The 24,943-nt window shown below is 46.3% G+C and overlaps 2 protein-coding genes across 7 annotated transcripts in view; both read right to left on the reverse strand.

Moving 5' to 3' along the window:
- NCAPG2 (non-SMC condensin II complex subunit G2) overlaps positions 1 to 24,943 on the reverse strand; it is a 278,460-nt gene that overhangs the window by 52,328 nt on the left and 201,189 nt on the right. For 3 of the 5 annotated variants that reach the window (XR_014016653.1, XM_081244082.1, XM_081244079.1), the window contains exons 1-7: positions 11,555 to 11,662; positions 9,000 to 9,119; positions 6,950 to 7,138; positions 6,508 to 6,622; positions 4,896 to 5,050; positions 3,350 to 3,484; positions 553 to 647 (exon numbers count right to left, since the gene is read on the reverse strand). Coding sequence is in view for 4 of the 5 variants with exons in the window: in XM_081244082.1 (XP_081100208.1) it covers positions 553 to 647; positions 3,350 to 3,484; positions 4,896 to 5,050; positions 6,508 to 6,622; positions 6,950 to 7,138; positions 9,000 to 9,077 (767 nt within the window). In the remaining variant the exon portion in view is untranslated. Of the gene's footprint in view, positions 1 to 552; positions 648 to 3,349; positions 3,485 to 4,895; positions 5,051 to 6,507; positions 6,623 to 6,949; positions 7,139 to 8,999; positions 9,120 to 10,637; positions 10,800 to 11,554; positions 11,663 to 24,943 lie in introns of those variants that run through there. The other 2 variants (XM_081244080.1, XM_081244081.1) reach the window with 2 other exon arrangements.
- Positions 21,758 to 24,943, reverse strand: part of ESYT2 (extended synaptotagmin 2) — a 74,454-nt gene continuing 71,268 nt past the window's right edge. For both annotated transcript variants that reach the window (XM_081243870.1, XM_081243871.1), the window contains one exon: positions 21,758 to 24,891. In XM_081243870.1, coding sequence (XP_081099996.1) covers positions 24,846 to 24,891 — 46 coding nt within the window. In that variant the 3' untranslated portion in view covers positions 21,758 to 24,845. The remainder of the gene's footprint in view (positions 24,892 to 24,943) is intronic.

Raw genomic sequence — 24,943 nt, forward strand, 5'->3', positions numbered from 1 at the left:
TGCAGCCAATAATTAATTAATTAATTAATTTTTTTTTTTTTTTTTTTTTTTTTTAATGTAGCCTCCTTCAGCCCCGGAGCAGATTAAGTACTTGGCCGTGAATCCAGCAGATAGCTCCAAATGCTGTCAGGGCCCAGAGGCTGGGAGCTCGGGCAAGAGCATGCTTCCAAGCCCCTTCCCCAAGGGCTCTTCCCACCAACCACATAGCTCAGTCCACGGGAAATCACACAGTACACATTACGTCCAAAGGTATCAGAAGTGCTAGTGACATGGGCTTTACTATGATTGAAGCTGAAATTTAACTGGTAAATAATTTGACTGTTTAAAGAACTAACACAAAGTAAAATCTTAATTTCAGTGTCACTATGGAAAAAAAATGGTTTCCTATAGCAAGGAAAAAAAATATCCAGTGATACAACAGTACATAATAAATAATAGTTTAAGAGATCATTTTTAAAACTCCTAATACATTAATATAATTTAAAAGTCAGGTCACATAGAAACTTTCAAAACCACACTAAGCACAAAATATTAATTACCCTTAATACTTACTTTTGTAATCCTTGTAACTGGTTTTTAATGGTCCCATGGATCATTTTAATGAAATTTATATTCCAGTTGAAGAGAGAACTAAGAAATCTTCTTCCCTATAAATTAAAAAAATAGAATATAATGTTAAAATTGCAACCAAATAAAAAGTTCCCAGGAACCAAAAAACAAACATTCTTTGAAAGTGTAGTAACACTGAAGTTTGCTACACCCAACAAGGAAGCATCCATACTTCTAAGTTAGAATCTACACACTGAAGTTGCACTTGAGCACAGTGCTTCGGGTGGCAGTCCTGTGTGGGGATGGCGGCGGGAGCCTCGGAGGGACCGAGCTGGGCAGCAGCAGAAGGTGGGAGGCTCCCCGTGGAGGGCGGAGCAGCAGGCACCTCTGAGCTACTCCTGTCCGACCACAGGGTGACCCAGATAGCTACCCCACAGCCCAGCAGGCAAGTTAAACGATGCATCAGCATTTCACTCTGGCTCTGTCCTGATACCTCCACAACCTAAAATCAAAGAATGCTTGAAATCTAGCACCTTGGGGTGGGAATGGAACTGAACATCACTTTATCTTTTATAAAAGACAAAACCGAGGGCTTGTGAAGTTAAGAGGCTAAGTATTTGCCAAGGTAGAATTTTCAAATACATATAGTCCCCATATATTATATGTAGTTATAAGTGTCATACATATATAATGTAATATTAATTTTTATGCATACTACTAGATTACACATGTGAACCTAAAAAGCAAGATTATATTTACTCTCTACAGGGGGAATAAAATACATCTGCCCAGAGTTTCCCTGTGAAGGGCACCATCACCTGTCATTGCTTACCAGCACACCAGTGTCTGGAGTCCTACAGACGCACAACACACTTTGATACAAAATGCAGGGTAACCATGCTTGCAACACGTAAGTTTTTTAAAAAGTATTTACTGGGACTTCCCTGGCAGTCCAGTGGTTAGGACTCTGCGATCCCAATGCAGGGGGCCCAGGTTCAATCCCTGGTCGGGGAACTAGATCCCACGTGCATGCCGCAACTAAAAATCCCACATGTGGCAATGAAGATCCCGCCTGTGGCAACTAAGACCCAGTGCAGCCAAATAAATTAAAAAAAAAAAAAAAAAAGTATTTACTGGAAGTAACTTGCCAGTAGAGTATAGAAGAGATTTATTGTTTACCAAGAATGACTGGAAACTGACATGACCAAATTAATGACTGATTAGGAAACTAAGTTTAGATATGTTAAATTCAAAAGAGCACATCAATTTAAAAAGAGAGCTTTAAGACACACACGTGTATATTTATGTCTACACCTGCACATATGTATGTGTGAGACAAGCATGCTTCATCCACTGCTATGTATAAGTCAATATAAATAAAGTTTATTTATCTGAATCCACTCTTAACTTCTTTACTCTCCCAAATTTCACAACAACCCTGGGATACTCAGGGCAGAGGCCACGCATCCAGCATCTTCCCAACAATGATGATGGGAGAGTAGCAAGAGCACAGTCAGGGCACTTCCTGTCCTGCAGGCACTAAAAGCTCTATGAATGGCCTCGTGTGCCGCTCAAGGGAATCCTGGGAGAGGGCACCTGCTGTTCCTATTTTACAGAAGGAAATACTGAGATTGAAAGGAGTGTGATCAAGGTCACCACCTACTTAGTGGACAAACAGGGGTCTGAACACAGCCTTTCTGACCCTGAGAGCTGAAGGTCTTGGCCAGTGTGGCCAGTCATCTGGTACAGCCCTTTAACCTCGCCAGCAGAGACTGTGTGTGGGGAGTGGGCAAACTGGGGTCAAATCCTTCGCTCCCCTGGCCAGCTGTGAGGGTGAAACCTTGAGCAAACTCTTCATTTAGGGCCCCCCCCTGGAGGTCCTTCCCCACACATCCTTCGGGGGGTGACAACTGCCTCTTTTTGCCTCCAGTCAGGTCTGCCAGGCCACAAGTAATCAGAAGAAGGCTACGTTCTATAATAAAAAAAATGTGCTTTGCATCCCCGGCATGGAGATACAGTCGATCTACAACAACTCCAGAAAACTCCTAAGACAATGGACCAACGTGTCCAAGAGAACCAGACAAGCCACTCTGCAATTTTTAATCCTCTGGTAGCCACATTAATAAAAGTAAAAAAAGATTAAATTAACTTTAATAATATATTTATATAGTCCAATATATCCAAAATATCATTTAAATATGTAATAAATATATAAAAATTATTAGTGGGATATTTAACATTCTTTTCCCGTATTAAGTTTCAAATCCGTGTGTAGTTTTCACTCAAGGCCACAACTGGACTGGCCATATTTCATGAGCTTGCTCAATAGCCACATGTGGGAGTCACCACCAGTGGACAATGCAGCACTGGGCCAGAAGCCTCTCTCTGGATTTATTGGATGGGTAGGAAAAAGAAACCAAGAATACTGTGTGATGATGGGTTTGAGTAATATGCCAATTAACCTGGAATTAGGGCAGAGGGTCAGATCCATGGGGAAGTGCTTGCTCAACCTTATTTTTATTCATTTTTAATTTAAAATGCAATCATGGTTCCCCCAGGATTCACACAGCCACCTGTTACCTTCTGATTTAATGATGAAGTACGCAAGGACTTGGAAAACGTTTGCTTAACGCTGCCATGCAGTAAAAATGAATTTTCAAAAACTGTAATAGCTCTTGATAGTTAAGCTGACTCTTTTATTAATACACTGAGCATGATGCAAACAGCAGACACATGAACTTAAGAAAAACTTCCATTAAAAAGCAGTTCACAAACACACCAAAAAAGAAAAACCATTTACCTCTTCTTTTCTGATATAATTAACATTTATGAAGCACTGAAGCAGCATGTCTTTAATTTCTCTACTTTCCTCCAGATCATAATCAAAGCAATATAAAGCTTGATGGATACGCCATAGCCGACAGATGTCTGCACCCTGGGAATGACATGAAAAGAAAAACGTCTGAGTTTTTCTTTTACAAAGGGTAAAGTCACATTTCAAAACAACTATGAGACAATTTTATATCAAAAAAAGAAATAATGACAAGAGAAAACATCTTAAAATTTGCAAATGGAGCTCTAGAGAACATTTTCTTAAAACCTAGGCAAAAGCAAGCAGAGATGTTGATAGACAGTGTGCTGTTCACCAGTTTTGTGCGATGAGGATGAGTCTACGCTGACCAGTGTGGAGCATCAGCCTCGCCCGGCTATGGAGCAACTGACCTGGGATTGGTGCCACTGAGGAAACACATCTTTAACTTTCTTAACTTGAAATGTAAATGGCCCCGTGTGGCTAGCGGCTACTGTGGTAAAGGCACTGGTGTAGAACATAAGGAAGATGTTAAATAGAGTCTTGATTTAAAAGCTGAACAAAAAGGGCAGTGAAAATGGATTTTAAAAAGGCAAAGCAATGATGGCTTAAGGCTAAGTTCTGACACAAACCAGGATTTTTCAAATCACTCCTATGGCCAGCAGAGAAAGTCAGAGCACTAGCTGAGGACATAGCCAAAAAGGTTCTTTTCTGCCATAAAACTGACTGCTCCTGGGAGGCCACAGTGAGACGGACTCTCCCACAGGTGGTAAGAACGTGACCAGCTGCGAGCTTTATAGAAAGCTGTTGGCAATGTGTACCAAGAGCTCCAAGTTCAAAGCCACTGACCTACAAATTTCACTTTGTAGGTACCTTTGTAGGAACCTGTGACAAGTAAGTAAAGATGTGAGGGGGGCGGTCAGAGAAATCCCTAAAGATCCCTAGAATCACAAGGGTCACCTTGGCTGTGGGATTACGGACGATTTTTCTCTTCCTCATTTTCCCTCTTCTTCATTTGCCCAATTTTCTAAGATGAACATAAGTATCTGCCGTTGTTTGATCAGGGAAAAATACTGCTCTTTTTCTGGATTTCTGAATTGTATACCAAAGACTGAAGGATGAGAAACAGCCCAAGTTACACCCAACCCTCACCATGCCCTCTGTTGGCCCCGCCAAAGCTTCCTCAGGCCTGGGCTGCAGTCCACAGCCCCACCCTGGCTGCCCTCCTGCCCAGCGCCCCCTCAGGTCTGCAGGCCCTCCCTGACCACCCCACCCCCTTCTGTCCTTCCCTGAGCAATTCCCACCATGGGGACAGCCTTTCAAAAGCCACATACAGAGGAAGACGGGGAGAAAGCCTGCGTACGACCACACAAGTGGAGCCTCTGCCTACCCTCAACTGCCCACCTCTGAATATCCTCCTGAAACCTAACTGAAAGCCACTGGGCCAGGACTCTCGCAAGCAAACACAATTAATAACTGGTATAAACACCTGCACTTTCAAGTAACACTCAGCAAGTACTTTAGAAAGCGAACACACTGTTTTTGTCTTGAGACTTCTCCTCAGCAGCATGACGAAAGCAGTCTTCCCCATGTCCTCCTTGGCAGGCAGGCCTCTCTCCCACCACATCACACACAGATCCTGGATGGAGCCCTGTAGCTCTCGTTCAGACTCAGGTAGCGCATACAAAATACCTACAATGGAGCAGTCATTGCGCAATGAGTAAAGTGAACCAGCGTTAGTCCATATTCAACCGTGTAGAGCGCTATGACTTAAAAGGTTTGCCAAGCAAACATTAGTTTATGGTTAACTTGCCAAAGACTTGTACACATTATTTATGGGAAACAAATGGTGTTAATTGAAAAATTGTTCTCCACTGTTATAAAAGCAGACCCAATAGAACCGAGAATTTTAGAACTGGAAGACCCAGAGAGGGCCTATTGTCCAAACTCCTAATCTACAAGAGGCAGACGCTGGGCTCCAAATTTGAGTGTAGAGACACCCAGGGCAACACTCAGCAGTAGAGCAAGGCCCCGCCTAGTAACCAGCAACACACTACAACCATCCCTCAGTTTGTTGGCCTCAAGTTCTGGCTCACTGGTGAAAAACAGTAAAAGCAACTATTATAATGAATACAAAAGCTACAGTACTGTTATTAACAGAAGAGCTCAAGAACTAATTTAAAATACTGATAACGTGCTCATAACTGTAATCCACAGACATCCGAATGCCATTACTCTGATGTAAAATTCCTGAATTAATGGGGATTGATGCACAATATTAGCACTCATCATTTTATAAAGCATGTAGGGAGACTGAAGATAAACTGGTGGTAACATCCACAAGCATTTGGGAGCTACTTTCATACTGATTAGGGTAACTTCTTAATAAGACACATTATTTCAACACAAGAATTCTTAATAAAACAGCATACTAAACAGATACATAAACCAAGTGGCGCTGAGAATCTGTCACATGGAACTAATCAGATTCACACAGTGGAGGTGAGGGTACTTGGGATATTTTTCTTAAAGAACATTACTAAAAGTTACTTTTGCATCTTTTATATCTATAATTTTGCACATATAATATTACAAAATCAGATCTTCTCATTAATTCAGACTAGTGTTCCCACTAAATTAATAACTACAGTTTTACAGTTTAGTTAAAATTTGAAAAGTACCATGATATAAATATTAGTATAGTAAAACTCCCCTAAGAGTCAACAGTTATTCCTCAGGTCATGTTCATAACATACTTAAAGAAAAAAATGCAATGTCACAAATGCTGGGCTAACTTGAAATGTCTGGCAGTAATCACTAGCTGAGAAATTTATAATCAGACTGCTTCCTCTTTATCAGCTCTTATTCTTGGTTCTGAAGGTCAAATAAGACATCTCTAAAAGCCCCTAAACAGCAGTCAGTTGCTCAGTAAGGCACATTTTCACCATGTGAAACATTTATATGTGGCTTACATTAAATAATTACTCAGGATAGCCCCTAAAAGAATGCTCTTTTGCTCATTTTTTTTTAGCTGAAGTACAAGAGCTTGACTGCAAAGTTCTGATTCTCCGCTGCTGAGAGCTCCCTTGTACCAAGTGTCACTCAGACACCACTCACACACACGCCACATTGTAGCTGAGTCAACTTACCATTTAATATAACAGCACACTCCAGTAAGGCTTCATAATTCTCACTTTCATTTATAACAGACACAGAAGCAAGAATCACAGATGTAATTGCATGAATTATTTCTATGCTTTTTTTCTATAAATGAAAAAAAATCAGAGTACAAGTAAATTAAAATCAACTTAAAATTTAATTTTTAAATGTAAAAGAAAATCAAGCCACATTTGACACTTACTCTAAAAAGTGAATTAAAGCTGAACACAAGTCAGCAGTCTGAAACAGCAACACTGAATACTAGGTTAATGGTGGTAGGATCAGAAAAGGGTAAAACTACATTAAACAGACTTCTGATATTCTTGACTTCTACCTTTACATTTTTCCTTAACTTAAAATTCAATTATACACAAAAAACAATTATTTTTTAACAAAGAAAAAGGAAATTGATTTTTGAAAGACCAGTGCTACCATTTTTGACCCCTGCTCTGTTTCCATACTGCCTTCATCGGGGGCTTCCCCTGGCTGCCACCCGTCCACCGGGTTTTCCACCAACACATCTGTTAATAAATTCTTGAGTCTTTGCCATAGCTCTTCTTTCTGTTTCCTTGACAATTCATCCAGCAATTCACTTAAGTTGAAAGGGTCAGAAGCATCTTTCTGCAAAATAAATAGCAACATTTGGAATGTATTTGTTACATTCCAAATACAAAAAATTAGTTCTATCCTTGGCGAAAAGTTTATGCAGTAACTTAGTTACAAGTTCAAGAGTTTGGCTGTAGTTTTCAAAGTCCATTCTTAAAAGGGAAAAGTAAAGGGGTTATCAGACAGAAAGTAGCAGATTCCTCCTCCCCCCAGTCAGTCCTGCTGAACTAATCTTCACCCACTTAGCAAAAACCCTCCCTGAAATCAATCCATCCAGACGTCCACCATCTCCAGGTCTATAATTAGGTTACAAAAGTATGCTAGAGCTAAAGTAATAACAAAAGCAACAACAATAATAATGCATCCACGCCAAGGCCTGTATGCTGAGTTTCTGGTCTCCAACCTAACTTGGGCCATGACTTTGTCCCTGAATCCAATCTGGTACAATCTGAGCACCGAAATAGCGACAGTAAGGGATAATAACCCTTTGAATAAGATAAGAATTAACAAGGCCATACTGATAATAGCAACGAATAAATACAGAAGCAATATGGGATTGGGAAATCACGATTTTATAGCTATCATAGTAATAATCGATACAGGCAAGAATCGTCAACTACTTCTACCCAGTGAGGAGGTCGTAACACCACTTATGCATGCAGTTCCTCCAAAACGCATAAACAAACTTAACCACATCAGCAAACAAGGGTAAAGGAAGGACAGACCACAGAACTGCTGCCTGCACTTCTCAAGACCATCAGTCATGAAACGGGATGCTGTGAAACTCTCTGGATTAAAGAGACCAGCAAGTCGGACAGCGGAGCACAGAGTGTGATACAGGACTGGGCAAAAAGACCCGCAAACACCCTGCAGGTGACCGTCCAGCTCCCTCTTTGAAGGTTTTACTGTGACTCTACAGCAGTGTCTATGTTCTAGGAAAACCCAGGAAAATACTGAAGGATAATGAGACATGGCCTGCAACTGACTCTCCAATGATGCAAAAAGAATACGGGAAGACTAAGAACGCTGGAGAGGAGGGGCAGGTGGGAACTGGCACGGCTCCTCACTAGGCAAGGGGCGGGGCAGCCCCCCAGGGCCCTCCAAGGCCACTTCTCCTACCAGCCTCCTCTGCTCACACAAGCTGCTCAAGGGTCTTTGTCTTTCCCTTTTGTCCAGAATTCTCTCCCCCAGTCTCCACGCAGCCCATTCAGATCCCTGATAAAACTACCCTGTCCCTCCCCATCCTTGTCCCAGCTTAGCCCTTACCCTGCTGTAGTTTCACGCCTGAATCCACCACAACCCGGGAGATAACCGAGGACAAAAAGGATGTCTTCCTCACTGTGCCACGCACGTAGCAAGAGGTTAGCAAAGACTTAAGTAATTAGAAGCACACTGCATTACACCACTTAGCATCCTTACAGCAACCCTCTTAAAAGAAAGGAGGGAATACCATTTGGGAGTAGTTGCCCATCAGCAGGTCTATCTGAGTATAGTTTTGTGTTACTTTTTTAAATAAACCTTGGTCCCTACGGATTCACTGAGATGACTATATTTCATTTGTGGATATAATGATTTTAGGAAAATGTCTTACATTAACAGTCACAAACACAATAAAGCTAAACATAAAACTTACATCAAGGGCCTCCCTGGTGGCGCAGTGGTTGAGAGTCCGCCTGCCGATGCAGGGGATACGGGTTCGTGCCCCGGTCTGGGAGGATCCCATATGCCGCGGAGCGGCTGGGCCCGTGAGCCATGGCCACTGGGCCTGCGCATCCGGAGCCTGTGCTCCGCAACGGGAGAGGCCACAACAGTGAGAGGCCCGCATACCGCAAAAAGAAAAAAAAAAAAAAAAAAAAAAAAAAAAAAAAAAACTTACATCAAGTTGAATGAATTGCAAAAATTCTCCAATCAGCTCCTTAGACACTGCTTGTACAAATGTCTCACGTTTTTCCATGACAGATCAAACTGTTTTTCATATGGCATTTATTCTGTAACCCTAGTAAAAAACACAATCATATTGAAACTTGCATTCACAAATATACCTTTTCCTACAAGATGTAATTTGGTACGTTAGTTAGTATTCAAAACTGCAAGAAAATCCCTGTACCACCTATGATAGACAGTTTCTAACAATATTCTGACATAAACAAGTTATAATATCTAAAAAATAACTTTCCTACCAAGGGAGAAAGGGGAGGGAGGGATAAACTGGGAGACTGGGATTGATATATACACACTACTATGTATAAAACAGATAACTAATAAGGACCTACTATATAGCACAAGGAACTCTACTCAGTACTCTGTAATGACCTATATGGGAAAAGAATCTAAAAAAGAGTGGATATGTGTATACGTATAATTGATTCACTTTGCTGTACAGCAGAAACTAACACAACATTGTAAATCAACTATACTGCAATAAAAATTAATTTAAAAAATAAATAACTTCCGTGTTTTCTTTACTGAGAATAGTATCAACATAACATCGTGTTTCTTTCGAATGTTAACGAAGTTATCAGCCAAGGAAAGAGAAACCCGACAGCTCTAGGAGGCTCACCTCCTCCCCCTTTTCAGCACCTTCGCCACATGCTCCTTCAGGTCTGAGTCAGCTCAGAACAGACCGGGCCCAGCTGCTAAGTCCTGAAGACTCTCCTTCCTAAAGCACCATTCCTCCATCAAGAAAATCCCTGTCACAGTCACACTGTTACGCAGACTGTGGCCCTGGGCTTACCTGGGAGCTCGTTAGGGTGCGCACCAGGTGCTCCCAACGACAGCACCCTCCTCCCCACCCCTGCGGGACGATAGCTCAGGGACCGTGTGCAACCTCCCTCCAGGCCCGTGTTTCCCCTAACAAATCCTATTTTCCATTTACACCGCCTAGTGCTAGCAGTCCCCGGTTTGAAAGACATCAGCCCAATGAAGTAAGAGCAAAATGATGGAACATACATGTAACAGTACGCTCACTTCAAAAATAAGTGAAAACCTTCTGCAGTCACAAGGAGAGCAATATGGAAAATTACTGGTACCAACGGCAATAATTATGGGGATAGTCATCTTAAAAACAGAACCCCAAGATCTTAGCATTTAAATTAAACCAACAAGGATAGAAAATAACTTCTCCACATAAGCACCACTGAAGTGTGGCAACCTCATCCCTCAACTCAGATGCCTGAGCTATGAGCATAACTTGTGACTGGCTAAGCGGGCAGGAGGGCCACCAGCAACAAGCCTGATGAGTGATAATGGCTAGTACCAATTCAAGAGTTTAAATAAACAATATTCCAAAAAGGTGCAATCAACTGCATGGAATCATATACCTTAAACTGGGGACCCTCCTTGATTTTTTGTGATTCTGCTAACTTTTCTGGTTTGCTCTATTTCCAAGTGTAGTTCTTGGCATGTTGGTCTTAACCACAGTAATCCACTGCCACTAGACTACCACACTTATTGTCACACTCCCCACTGTCTCTCTGACTGTAGCTCTTCAAGAGTTACTAGTTTCTTAACTTACGCGCAATCTCTCTCTCTCAAAGTGATGCGCTACCATGTGCACAAGACCTCACCCTTCCAGCCAGAGCTGCCGTCTAGGTGAGAGATCATCCCAGCACGCAGCTACCGTCCCCATGGCACTGCGCTCTTCACACAGGAGGTCTGGCACTGAATTAAGATGAGCCTTAAAAAGAGATCCCTGTCACACTGTCACCATGGAAAACCCTCGTCACCTGGAACAAACCATTCATCTCAGACGTAGGAGAGATACTTGAGGACAGGTTTCCCAGAGCACGGAGGCTCAGGGAACTGATCTCTGAGGTCAGCCTCTGGTCCAGGGCTGGAGGGGTTCTCTCTGAGGTCAGTCCCAGGTCCAGGCTGGGGGTCCTGTCTGGGGTCAGTCGCGGGTCCAGGACTGGTGGTCCTGTCTGGGGTCAGTCGCGGGTCCAGGACTGGGGGTCCTGTCTGGTGTCAGCCCTCGGTCCAGGGCTCGGGGGGTCCTGTCCGGGGTCAGTCCCAGGTCCACGGCTCAGGGGGTCCTGTGTGGGGTCAGTCGCGGGTCCAGAACTGGGGGCCCTGTCCGGTGTCAGCCCTCGGTCCAGGGCTCGGGGGGTCCCGTCTGGGGTCAGTCCCAGGTCCAGGGCTCAGGGGGTCCCATACGGGGTCAGTTCCCAGCCCAGGCTGGGGGTCCTGTCCAGTGGCAGTCCCGGGTCCAGGCTGGATATCCTCTAAATTCAGTCCTGGAGGGAAGGCGTGGAGTGTGGCGCGCTCCCGGCCCCGGTGCCCACCTCCTCGGCCACCTCAGAGCCGCCAGCCGGGCCGCGGGCTCAGACCACGGCCCATGCGGAGGCTGTGGTGTTAGGGGCCCGACCTGCCCGACCCCGCTGTTTCCCGGGCCCCTGCCCCCAGCCCTTCGCGGGCCGGCACCGCGGCGCTCACCTCGTCCCCGGGACCCGCAGTTTCCCGCTCTCGGACCAGATTCAAACCCGCCCGCCGGCGCCCTCAACGCGCTCCGCCAGCCCGCGCGTCATCACGCGCCGCCCTCGCGAGAACTGGAAGCGTCTGGGCGGGGCCTCCGGAGGGCGCGCGCCCCCGCCTCCCAGTCCGCGCCCGAGCCCTGCCCCGACCGTAGCCCCTCCCCCAAGGCCCACCACTCCCGGGCCCGGGCCCGGGCCCGGGCCCCGCCTCTTCTACGCGAGCTTGGAACCTGACACATTTTAGTCTGACATCAAAATTTGTCTTGCCTTAAATGACTGAAATGGATGCAATCTCTGACATAAAGATTGACTCAAAATAGAACTGTGACATCATCCTTTATATATATCAAGCGACGTCTGAATTCTCTAGCAATTGGACGATGAGTGTTCGTGAACGCATATGTCAATTCCACGTTTCCCACATAATTCTGTCCTAACGTAGTAGCTACTTTTTTTTTTTTTTTTTTTTTTTTCTTTTTGCGGTATGTGGGCCTCTCACTGCTGTGGCCTCTCCCGTTGCGGAGCACAGGCTCCGGACGCGCAGGCCCAGCGGCCATGGCTCACGGGCCCAGCCGCTCCGCGGCATATGGGATCCTCCCAGACCGGGGCACGAACCCGCATCCCCTGCATCGGCAGGCGGACTCTCAACCACTGCGCCACCAGGGAGGCCCAATAGCTACTTTTGCTACGCAGCTTCTATGGACCATGTCTCCAGCAAATATATATATAAATAAATACACATACGTATATACAGATACATATTTAATATCTCGTGACCAAAATGCTCTAGATTCACACTTTTATTAATTAGGGATAAAAATAGATCAAAGCCATATAAACTGATTATAAATTTGATAGGTACTTATCAAATATAAAACTAAAATTTTGTTGAAACACACCTCTTAATGCTATGGTTAAGACTATTTTTTCAATCAATTTATGTTTCTAAGAATAAATATTCTATTCTGATATTTTATGTTTATAGATGTAAATACTGAGAAAACTTGTTCACACCAAAAAAAGCAGACAGAAATGAAAAATAAATTTAATAGCAATGTACCTTATTCCTTGAATGTATTTTAATAAATGCCAAAAATCACATACTGATCTATCATCAATTTCTTTGAATTTAACTTGTATCAGCTAATAACTTGATTGGGCTTTCCTTCAATTTTTGTTCAAAAACTTGGCAACCACCTGAATTTCAAAAAGAATTTTTATCCAGTCACTTAAAATCATTTCTCGGTTTCCAAAAAACCTTTAGCCAGATACACTGAATTGCTATTAATTATATCAGTTACTCTTATTTCAAGGCTCTTTTGCCAATACAATTTTTTTAAATAAAATCTTCTATTGCTTGCTTTATGTTTCTCCCACACCTTGAAGAGCTGCAGATTGCACTCACTCAGTTTATGGAAACAATCAGATCCATAAATCCAGGCCTCACCGTTACACCAGTCAGCCAAATAAGAATGAACTGTGTTGGAAAAGTCTCGGGAACTGTTTATAAACTACTGAGGAATACAGAATGCATCTCTAAGATGGGGGCCATGGGCCCACTCGGACACCAGGGTCAAGGAACAAAGGCCCCAGGCTCACCCCAGGCCTGTCCTCCACCTGGAGTCAGGCCCTGGAGGAAGACTGTCCCCAGGGGTCCAGCGTGAGCCCATCACCCCGTGTCCTGAGGCTTTGGGCTTTGCTGTGAAGGCCTGGCTGTGATGCAGGTGCCCTGGGCCCCTGCCCTGTTCAAGCCGGCCGCCACGCAAAGCTGCAGCCCACCTCCCAGCCCTGGTCCCCACGAGGCCCCGTGCTAGCCCTTCCCCACCCACCCCAACGTCAGAAATCCTTCCGCTGTGCCCTGGAACCCCCAGGCCCTCGCCAGCAAAACCCTGTCCCCTCCTGCCCAGCCGCTCTCTGTGAGGATGCAGCCCTGCAGCCGCCTTCCCTCAGGCTGGAAAGGTCCGGAGGGGATTCTGGACTAACTGGCGGTCTGGGGAGGGGGAGGATGGTCACCGCTGACCCAGTACAGTGCTGTCCAATGGCAAAATGACGGGAGCCACAGCTGCAGCTGTGACCCCAGGGACCTCACTAGCAAAAATGAAAACAAACAGGTGAAATGAACTTAACCACGTACCTCACTAAACCCATGAGATCAAAAATACTGTCATTTCAACAACATGAAAGCAGAGACTTTGGGGGTGGTCCTGGTCTGTCAGGAAGCTTGCAGCAGGAAGGCCGGAGGGCCCCACCGGGCGCGTGGAGAGGCCGGCCGTGTCCCCGGGCGGTTAGCGCGCCCCTCCATCTCCCCCCACCCCGCCGCCTTTCCTCGCAGCCCCGGCTTCCCTGCGGTCCCCGAATGCCACGCCCCAGCTCAGGCCCCCGTCTTCACTCTGGAGCCGGTCACCCCGTCCTAGGCGTCCACTCCCGCCTCGGAACCCTCAGCTGCCTGCATGCCCGACGGGCTGCGGGTGCTCACGCCCTCCCGGGGGCCGAACCTGCTCCCTTTCCTCCCTTTTTCCATCCCTGTGTCCACTCTTCGTGGTCCTGTCTCCTGAGAATGATAAAACAAGGCGGTTTTGAAGCCACAGCCCAAAGGGGGCGGGCTCAGGGCTAAAGAGGAGGCACGTGCAGAAATACGTCCTTCTTTCTGTGATTTTGTACTGTACTGTCTCTGTCAGTAAAAGTTTGAGGTTGGGAAACGTGGATGTATTTGAACAACAGTGAAAGAAAAAGCAGAAGTAACTGGAAGCCCGATGCCCACCCTTGCCCTACCCTGGGGACTGGGCCCCAGACTGAGAGACCCGAGTGAAACACCGGGGAGGGGGGGGACGGTGAAGACGGCGCCCCTCTGTAGGCGCCATTTGCACACCCACCTGCCATGATGACCTTGGGAAGATGAGGGGAAAGGGGAGCTGTCCGCCTTCATCTTCCTCCCGGCTCTGGGCACGGGGCAGCTCTTCCCGGGGAGACCACCGCAGAGCTGGGTGGGGGTCTCCTGCATGGGTAACTCAGAGGACAGCGAGATAGATGGCCCAAGCAAAGCATGCTCAGCCAAGCTGCAGTTTGGAATTTAGTGAGCTGCTTATGAGACCATGAACCTATACCTGTGCAGACCAATTAAGTCAGACGATTGGGGGACACAGCGAGCATTAGTGTTTTTAACTAATATTAGGATCCCCAGGTGATCCTAATGTGCAGGTTAGAAGTCGATCACAGAAAAGATGGAGAAAGAGGAAACCTGAGTGGCACGAGCATAGAACCAATAGTGCTGAGCCCACGGTGAGCGAGCCTGGCCTGGGTGGGGGAAGGCACCCTGCCAGCATCCTTCCCAGCCAGATGTCCAACATAGGACGTGATCACTGTCCCCTCAAAGAGCACCAGCACCACCGAAACTGGACACAACCCAATGTCCACCAACAGACAAATGGGCAAACAAGATGGGTCCATCCAGACAGTGGAATATTCTTCAGCCTTAGAGGGAATGAAGTTCTGACACAGGCTACAACGTGGATGAGCTTGAAGACACGATGCCCAGTGAGAAAAGCAGACACAAAAGGCTATACAGAGTGATTCCATTCGTACAAAATGTCCAGAACAGGCAGATCCACAGACAGAAGGTAGGTTAGGGGTTGCCAGGGGCTGACAGACATGGGGTGACTGCTAATGGATGCAGGGTTCCTTCTGGGTGATGAAAATGAACTGAGATCAGTGGTGATGGTTGCACACAACCTCATGAACATGCTAAAAACCAGCGAATTGTACACTTTAAAAGGGTAAATTTTATAGTATACGAACTGTATCTCAATAAAGCTGTTATAAACAAATTTCACCAGCGTGAGTACCAACACAGATATGCCAAGCTGGGGATTCGAATCCGAGTTAACTCGGGTGGGAAGGCAGGGCTGGTGTGGGAATATCTGCACGGCCCACACCCCTGGGCAGTGCTCACGGGCAGCAGGACGTTGAGGAAGCCTCCGGAAGGGAGCCGCACCCCACAACAGTAGTTCTCACCCCTGAGTCACACCACAGTCACCCCGGAGTCCTTGACATCCAGCCTGGGCCTCCCCAGACCAGCCCGCTCAGGCTCTCTGGAGGTGGGGACGGGTCCCGTGTGCACCCAGGGGCCCAGGGGAGAGTGTTGAGAAGGCAGGAACACGAGCTGGCCCCAAGGCCACTGTGGATCTGCCTGTTCTGGACATTTCCTAGGAATCACATGCTATGTGGCATTTTGTGTCTGCTTCTCTCACTGCACAGCAGATGCATGGGGTGGCCAGTTCCCGGAGATGGGAAAGGGGCCCCTGAGCACAGCTCCTCCTGCGGGGGCTACTCCATGTGTCACTCACACTCAGCTAAGTCTGCCAGCAATTTCTATGAAATACTTAGTCAGGAGCAGAGCCCTCTGTATAGCATTTTGTCTGCATGAAAGTGAGGATTGCCTTTCACAGCCTTTTCCAGGAATACACATGTTAAGAGCACCTATAGTAAACGGCTCAGAGGTTAGTCTTGTCTTATCCAAATTAACATTAACTATCTATCTTGTTAAATCACTTTATACCATATACTCTGTTTATCTTATTTCTATTGGATATTTTCCTACAAGTCCATCTGTGAAAGAGTAAAGAAACGGAAATTATTGGCTGCTACTGAAAAATTAAATTCAAGGGATGGTCTAAATATTTTTGTGATATTGAGATAGTTTAGTAAAATAATAACTGAAGTAATGGGCCATGACCCATTTAATCTTATAAGAATAATTTTACTGCAAGTATTTTGTTGTGTTTAGATTTGGCTATACCTCTAGTTTAGAAGAAGCCTCCTTATTCGGCAAGTTTGTCATCCTGAGATGCCTGTAAAGCACGCTGGTGGGGCTTACCTGGCTCTGGCAATTAGCTACGAGATCCTGGGCACATCATTGTCTTTGAGAGCCAGGCTCCTCGCCTGGAAAATGGGAGGCAGAGCTGTAACAACTAGCGGCTCCTTCTGGCTCTGAAATACATGGGAGGGTCTTCCCTGGTGGCGCAGTGGTTGAGAGTCCGCCTGCCGATGCAGGGGACACGGGTTCGTGCCCCGGTCCGGGAAGATCCCACATGCCGCGGAGCGGCTGGGCCCGTGAGCCATGGCCGCTGAGCCTGCGCGTCCGGAGCCTGTGCTCCGCAACGGGAGAGGCCACAACAGTGAGAGGCCCGCGTACCGCCAAAAAAATAAAAATAAAAAAAAATAAAATACACGTAAAAATGAATGAAATGGCTCCTTACGGAACCTTTAAAAGCTGCAAGGTATCACAGTGGTGGCAGCGCCACCTGGTGGGACCAAGGCTCCTGAGGGAGAGGAGGCGTCAGTCACCAGCCCAAGACTGTCAGGTGACTCCTTTCTCGCAGGATGACACAGACGAGAGTGCTGTGGGTTACGGTGCGCAGTGAGTGCATGCTTCTGCTCACTACCCCTGCTCCTAGCAGCTATGGGAGATAGGATGCAAACAGACAAAACCGAAAATGCATCTCTGTGCCAGTGAATCATAAATGGAACAGGAATGCAGAACAAGGTCCTGAGGCCACGGGGGTGCAGGCCACAGACAGGCAGGTGCAGCGAGTGCGGTTCCCCGGGCAAGTGGGCTGGGCGTGCCCCACGGAGGACCGAGACCAGGTCTGGGATGTCTGCTTGCAGCCAAGGGCCAGGCAGACCCACCTGCCTAGGAAAAGAAGCAGAAAGGCTCAAAACCCAGTGCCTCTGGCACAGGAGCCACGGACCCAGACGCAGCTCCCGACCAGCAGCCACGTCAAGTCCCTCTCTCATTTGGTCGCAGGAACTGCTATCTCAAAATCTCAACTCTCCCCACGGAGTGGGGTCTCAGAACATCCTTTAAGACTTGCTCTGGACCAGAAGCCAGGAGGGCAAAGACAGGGGCAAGGGGATGAGCTCAATCTCCCCGCAGAGAATCAATGTCATGTAGACATCTTCTCTGACCTCAGTGCAATTAAATTCATAACCAACACCAAAAAGGGGGGGCGGGGCATCATGCTTTGAAACTTATTCCTTGAGTTCTACGTAACTCAAGGAATAAAGAGTAAATCTCAATAGAAATTAGAACATGCCTAGATCTAGATGAAAGTGTGTACTTACCAAAACTTGGGAGGTGAGGCTGGAGCAGGATGTAGGGTAAAATTTCTAGCCTTAAATGAACGTAATTGTTTTAAAAGAAAGATGGAGGGCTTCCCTGGTGGCGCAGTGGTTGGGAGTCCACCTGCCGATGCAGGGCACGTGGGTTCGTGCCCCGGTCCGGGAGGATCCCACGTGCCACAGAGCGGTTGGGCCCGTGGGCCGTGGCCGCTGGGCCTGCGCGTCCGGAGCCTGTGCTCCGCGGCGGGAGAGACCACGGCAGTGAGGGGCCCGCGTACCGCAAATAAATAAATAAATAAATAAATAATAAAAATAAAAAATAAGCAAGATGGAAAATAAGTTTGATGGTCAACTCTGTAAACCAAAGAAGACAGAAAGGGAGGCAAGAGCAGAATTTAATACAAAAACAAAACCAAAACAATTGATATAATAAAATAATAAGCAAGGTCTTTACAAAACTAGTAAGATAAATGGATTTCTAGCAAGTCTAATCAAGAAAAAAGTAGAGGGCTTCCCTGGTGGCGCGGTGGTTGGGAGTCCGCCTGCCGATGCAGGGGACACTGGTTCGTGCCCCGGTCTGGGAGGATCCCACATGCCACGGAGCGGCTGGGCCCGTGAGCCACGGCCGCTGAGCCTGCAGGTCCGGAGCCTGTGCTCCGCAACGGGAGAGGCCACAACAGTGAGAGGCCCACGTACAGAAAAAAAAAAAAAAAAAAAGAAAAAAGTAGAAGGTACACATAAACAATGTTAGGAAATTAAAAGGAGATGCAGCTACAAATATAATAGAGATATTAAATTCATAAGAAATAGTTTTCCAATAAATTGGAAAGCATGAGGTAATCTTCAAAACTGATTTGATAAGAAATTGAAAATAAACTAATATAAAATGTTAAAATGAAAGGGTAATCAAAATCTTCTTAAAAGACATCAGGCTCAGAAATTTTTGTGGGCAAATTTCACCAAATTTTTAAGAAACAGATGATCAGTATCTTATGCAAACTGTTTCAGAGACTAGAACAAAAGGAAGAAGTTTCCCTCACGGGCCCACACTCCGAATAACCACATGCACCCAAGCCTCGCCTTAGGCTCTATTTTCAGGGGGATCCAGGCTGAGACCCTGGGTTTGAGAAGATGGTCTTGGAGGAGCTAAACATACACGTGCATACTCACACATACACACGGGCACACAACATGCATATGCACACACAGTACATACATTCACACAAGCACATATCCACACATGCATGCACACAAATACTAGGCATATGTATGCACACTCAACATGCACATGCAACACACATATGCGTGCCCACTCCTACATGCATGTATGATACACTTGCTCCAGGTCACGTGGGGCGGGGGCGGGTTGAGCGTGGGTGGTCTGACTGGGAGCCTCGCTCTTAGCCCCTGGGCCACTCCAGGTAGAAACAAGGGGACATCTAACGAGATGTATGGATGCAGAGACATCCGTCCCTTTAGTGGTTCTTACAAGGCAGGTGGGCCAGCAACAGTGAAAAAAGAGAACCTGGGGATACCCACACCCTCCTTCATTCTGAAGGAGTCTTGTTGGAGGTGGGGGTCTTCCACCACATTGCATCGTCACCCCCGTCCCGGCCTCTGTGGTTTCAGGTGAGCAGTCAGCAGGACCTCATGGAGGAATCCTTGTGGGAGATGGTCTGAGATTGACTTTCCACCCTTTGGCTGAAACGTGCCTGGCGTGGGCCCAAGTTTATCCCACCTGGAGTCCACTGAGCTTCTTTAATGTGTAACGTTTTCCATCAAATCCGAGCATGCTTGCCCATCAGCTCCTACATGTAATTTCTGGCCCTGCTCCCCCCTCCCCTCTGGGACTTCACTGTGTGTACGTTGGTGCCCTGTCCATTCTTCTTCATTCTGTTCTCTTTGTCCTCAGATGAGATCGTCTCAGTGACTCATCTTCAAGTTTGCTGATTCTTCTGTCTGCTCAAATCTATCGTTGAACTTTAGTGAAATGTACACTACACTTACTGTATTTTAAACTCCAGAATTTTTATTTCCTTTTGATAATTTCTATTTTGCTGAGAATCATTCTCATACTTTCCATGAATTCTTTGGACACAGTTTCCTTTGAACACACTTACATAACAGCTGATTTAAGGTCTCCGTCTACTTACATCTGGGCTTCCTGGGGGCACTTTCCATGACTGCTTTTTCCCAGTGTGTGGCCCATACTATCCTGTTTCTGTGAATGTCTCATGTTCTGTTGTTGAAAACCGAACATTTAAAATAATACCGTGGCAACGCTGTAAGAGCCCTCCCCACCAACTTAGATATTTTTCACTTAGTAACCTTCTTGGATGAGTCCCCTAAAAGCTATATCCTTTGCTCTGTGCTGCCTCTGAAGTCTCTGCTCAGTTAGCCGACCTGGTCAGCTAGTGACTGGGCAGAGATCTCTCTAGTACTTTGGACTCATCTCCCAGTATCTGCTGAGGGCTGGGGGTGGTGGGGGTGGTGGTGGGTGCGGTGTGTGTGTGTGTGTGTGTGTGTGTGTGTGTGTGTGGTGTGTGGGCGGGGGGGGGAGTCTGTTTTCACATCCCGTCAGGCGGTTGACACCTCTGCCGCAGCCTTCACCTCCTGCTTGCATGATGCCTCAACACCAGCTGGAGGTGACAGGTCCGGGCTCACTCGCACGGGCCTTTCCTGGACACGTGTACAGCCCTGCACGTGCACATCTTTCTAGAGCCCCAGGAATGCCAGTTTTCCCAAGCCCCTTTCGGACATCAATTTTCCACGTTTTCCTTTAAAATTTTTTGGTCAGCCTCCTGTTGTCCCAACTTGTGTTGACACCCCAGGGACCTGCTGTGTTAAACAACTGCCACTGTTTGTTTACCACATGGTTTCCCTAAGAGCCAGCTAAGCCAAATAGTGGCAGTTCTCTGGGGACGGGGCTCTTGGGAAGCGCTGAACCCACCCTGCCCGCTCCCAATCGCTGCAGGTTTTCACTGCTATTGTGGTTCCAGGGCTGCTGTATGATTTTTTTCCATTATATTTTCTAGTCGCTGTCAATATTAGTGTATAAGCCACAGAAATCTGTAGGTTTTTATAACTGACCCTTTATTAAATACTTGTTCGATTCAAAAGTTTTCAGATGATTTTCTTAGTTTTTCACATAGGCAATCTCGTATTTGAAAATGACCTTCTTTCCCAATACAAAATTTATAATCTTTTTCTTTCCCTATCGTATTGCCCAGGATTTCCAGATTAACACTAAATACAGACAGACTTCCTGGCTCATTTCCTACTTTTCTGCCTCAATTGTTTCTCAATTATTTCTCAGACTATGGCCTTTGTCTCAATAGGGTGTACTCCTATGTTCACCAGTACCTTTCTCTTTAGCTGGAACTAAGAACTATCAATAGGTGTCTACCTTTCCTTAAATGGAAACTTGTTAGGACAAATTAATGTTATTTAAGGTCTGCCAGGTTTATTCATCCTTTATTCAACTGATATTTATTCACCAACTGTGTGCTAGGAACAGTGATAAACAATTGGAAAAGATTTAAATAACACCCACATAACCTCTGCTTTGGACACTTACAGTCCAGGCGGGAAATGGTTTTAAATAAAGCTAAACTGGGATTATGCTACTGTGATGATGCTGAGTGAGCTGATTAACAGGGAGGTTGATGCTAGACTCCTGAGACTCGCCTCAGTCACCCCGACCATCGGCAGGGCATGCCAACAGCAGTGGCACCTCTAGTGGTTCCCCTCCACTTGTTCAAACCAGACCCTCTTTCATTACTTCTCAGTGCTCTGGTTTTAAAGACTGTTTTTTCTACTCATGATTATCTTTCAGAAGAGCTGTTTTCAAAACTCAGAGTCTGAGGTAGGCAGAGAATAGTCAAATTAAGATGGAAACAAAAGGAGTAATACCAGTGCTCTGAGGTAGTTCTTTTGAAAATGAAAGAATTCACAACTAGCAAATATAAATACTGTAACCACTTTTCAAATTATCTGCTTCCACACTAAAAATTTTACTCCAAAAGACAAAGGAAGAACAAATCACAAGTGAGCTAACAGAAACGTTTTATTGAATAAACACATGCACTGTCGTGTAAAATTAGTTGAGTGGAAAGGGCATTCTACAATAAACCCTCTGCTGTGTTGCATCCGCAGCAGGCCATCCAGCTAGACTGGAGTTAAAGCAACAACCACAATATAAACACACACGCTGACTGCATCTGGCTTCAGTGCTTGACAAAGGAGGGCTGACCTCTGGATGAGGAATAAACTTGGTGAATTCAGCTGCAAGGCTCCTTCTGTTTTAACCTGAAGCAACGCCTCACACTTCCTACTTTAAGGCACAGGATAAGCAACAAAGTAACAATTCAAATTAATCAACACTAATTTCCCCTCCATTGGTTTGGTTCAAGGTAGAAAAGCTAAAGTTCCCTTTTCCCAGATGAATCAATTATTCAGAACCACCGGCCATGAAGGTTTTGAGAACAGAGTGTCCATCACCAGGATCCTGGAGCCCGGCCGGGGGTCTGGCCTGATACTGATTCTCAGCTGCCCAACTGGACACAAGAGGTTCCCAAAACACCCATCGGCCATCAAGACAGAATCCTACCTGGGAGGTAATTCAGTGACCTCAGAGTCATCCCTTTCCTTTCAAAGAGAATGGAGCTGGCTGCTGGGTCTGTGTCCAGCCCCAGCGTCCATACAGAGGGTGGGCATCATGCTGCTAACTGGCTTTGTTTGGGTTTTGTACCTTTCACGGCATTTATTTTGCCTAATTGCTTAATTAAAGTATTCCACAATGTAAAATACACGTTGAATAGGTGAACCACGTGGCTACAAAACCCAAAAGCTGGGGATGTTGGTAGAAATCACTGGTATGCTACATTTCAGTGAGTGTTTCTCCTGTCTTAGAAATATGCCAGGAGCCAGGGGTCCCCAACCCCTGGGAGGAGGACCGGTTAGGAACTGGGCCGCACAGCAGGAGGTGAGTGGCAGGCGAGCAAGGGAAGCTTCACCTGCGGCTCCCCATCGCTGGCGTTACCGCCTGAGCCATCTTCCCCCACCCCGCCCCCAGTCCATGGAAAAACTGTTTTCCACGAAACCGGTCCCTGGTGCCGAAAAGGCTGGGGACCACTGCCAGAGCCCTGCAACAAACTTTTTTTTTTTTTTTTGGCTGCACCGCATGGTTTGTGGGATCTTAGTTCCCCGCCCAGGGATCGAACCCAGGCCCCTGGCCGTGAGAGCGTCGAGACCTAACTGCTGGACCACCAGGGAATTCCCACAACAAACCTAATTTTTAAAAAATCTCCAAAGATCTAATACCACGGGCAGGCAACTAGATTTAGGAATTACCTGTCTTCCTCACGCTGCTGCAATACCAGAGTTAGGTGTTTCCCGAGCACACACCCCTGAGTGTCACCACGTTCGTAACGCCCTCCCGCGCTGACAGAGGAGATGGTCTCTGCTGGGGCTTCGGAGAAGCTTCGTGACCCAGGAAGCTGTGAGAGCACCGGGTCTGCACGACTGCGTGAGACGTACTGCGAGGCTACAGGCCCCATCACACGCACACCCAGGGTTCACAGCGTGCGGTGGACACAACTGAAACCCGCCAGAGGGCAGGAGCAGCAGTGGCGTCCACACAGGCACTTGGGCAGGCCAGTCACGCCCAGGAGGTCCATGGCGGGGGCCCTAGTGAGGTCTCTGACTCAATCTCACAGCTCTATTTTCCCCAGGATTACTACATAACCGTAGGGTGCCCTCTGGCTAAGGAAGTCATTTGCATCACACGCCTTAGAATCCTTAAAGCTCTTTCTGCACACGTGCACCCTGTGTTCGGGGCACGCACAGATACCACGCGGCTATGGAGCCTCATCTCCTAAGAGGCTTGGGGCCTTTAAGTATCTAAAACATGCTTTTCATAACCTAAGAAGAAAAATATCCCCAAATAAAAGTTGTATAACAATATCCCAATACTGAGGTCAGTCATGGCATAAAGTGAGGAAACCCAGTACGGGGTTCTTTACAACCAGCAGCCGCCGCGCCGGAGCCCGGGGGCCGCAGTGGTGCCGGAGCCCCAGGGCCGCGGTGGCGGCTGGCGCCACTCGGGGGCTCTGTCCTCTGCGTGCGTCACGCTGACGATCACGGGCCGGAGTCGGCTCCCGCCGCGACTTCCTCGCTACTCACCCTGACCTACCTCACAGCCTCTACGGGGACAACGTGAGTTTGTCTTTCTTCTCGGGCTGAAAAACACTGTAAATCTCACAACAGACTAACTGCTAACATTTAAAATCCGTCTGTATTACATTTCAGGAAAAGTATGATTATGTGTCTGCACTGTTTCATGAATAAGTTACAACAAGCAACTAGAAATAAACTTAAGACATTCCATTTTATGTAAGAAATTTCAGATTAGTGCACTATGATTTATGAACCATGACAACTCTCTTAATATTTTATATAACTCAGTTATATGACATTTTTCTTTATAAGCACTTCAACTGACTTCTCAATAATACATCTTTATATTTATGAAAGTGTAAATACTTCGAATACATTCTTTCATCATTCATAATGGGCAGAAATATACTAATATTTACTAATCTTTCAGCTTTTCTTTTTAAAAAGAAACACCACAAAATAGGTCACTGAGAGCTTTTTCCTGCAGAGGCAAAAACGGTTATTTGTCATAAGAATTTAATAAGTTTTAGAAGAAAAAAATATATATATTTCCTTGATCCATTTTCTTCTGAATTCAAACCAGCATGTAGAGGTTATAAAAAATAGTCTATTTACACAGCATAGTGCACCTCAGTGATATACAAAACAAAGCAATAAAAAAGCACAACCATGTATCGGCTTCCTAGGAGAGACAACTGACATACAGCTTTACGCACACAACGGTTGACCACTGTCCTATGCACGCCGAAAAACCTGGTGAAATACTAGAGAAAATTAAACATACAAAACTTAATGCTAATAATGGCCAAATAACGCCTAAAACGTCAATGTTTTATAAAACCACTAAGGGACAAGTAACCAAGTACATGAAATTATAAAAAGAGCATGGGTGCGTCTGTGTGGGCTGCGTGTCGGCACGGGGCTGGCAGATACAGCGGGGGCTCCTCGGCCAGCGCAGCCTACGTCACCACGTGGGGCCTCGTCCCATCCTCCGTGAGGTCGTACCTGAGACACAGGAAGACACGTGGTCACAGGGGAAGCGCTCCTGAATGGACGC

This window comes from Mesoplodon bidens, assembly GCF_964165515.1.
Source record: "Mesoplodon bidens genome assembly, chromosome: 9".
In the NCBI taxonomy this organism is placed as follows: domain Eukaryota; kingdom Metazoa; phylum Chordata; class Mammalia; order Artiodactyla; family Ziphiidae; genus Mesoplodon; species Mesoplodon bidens.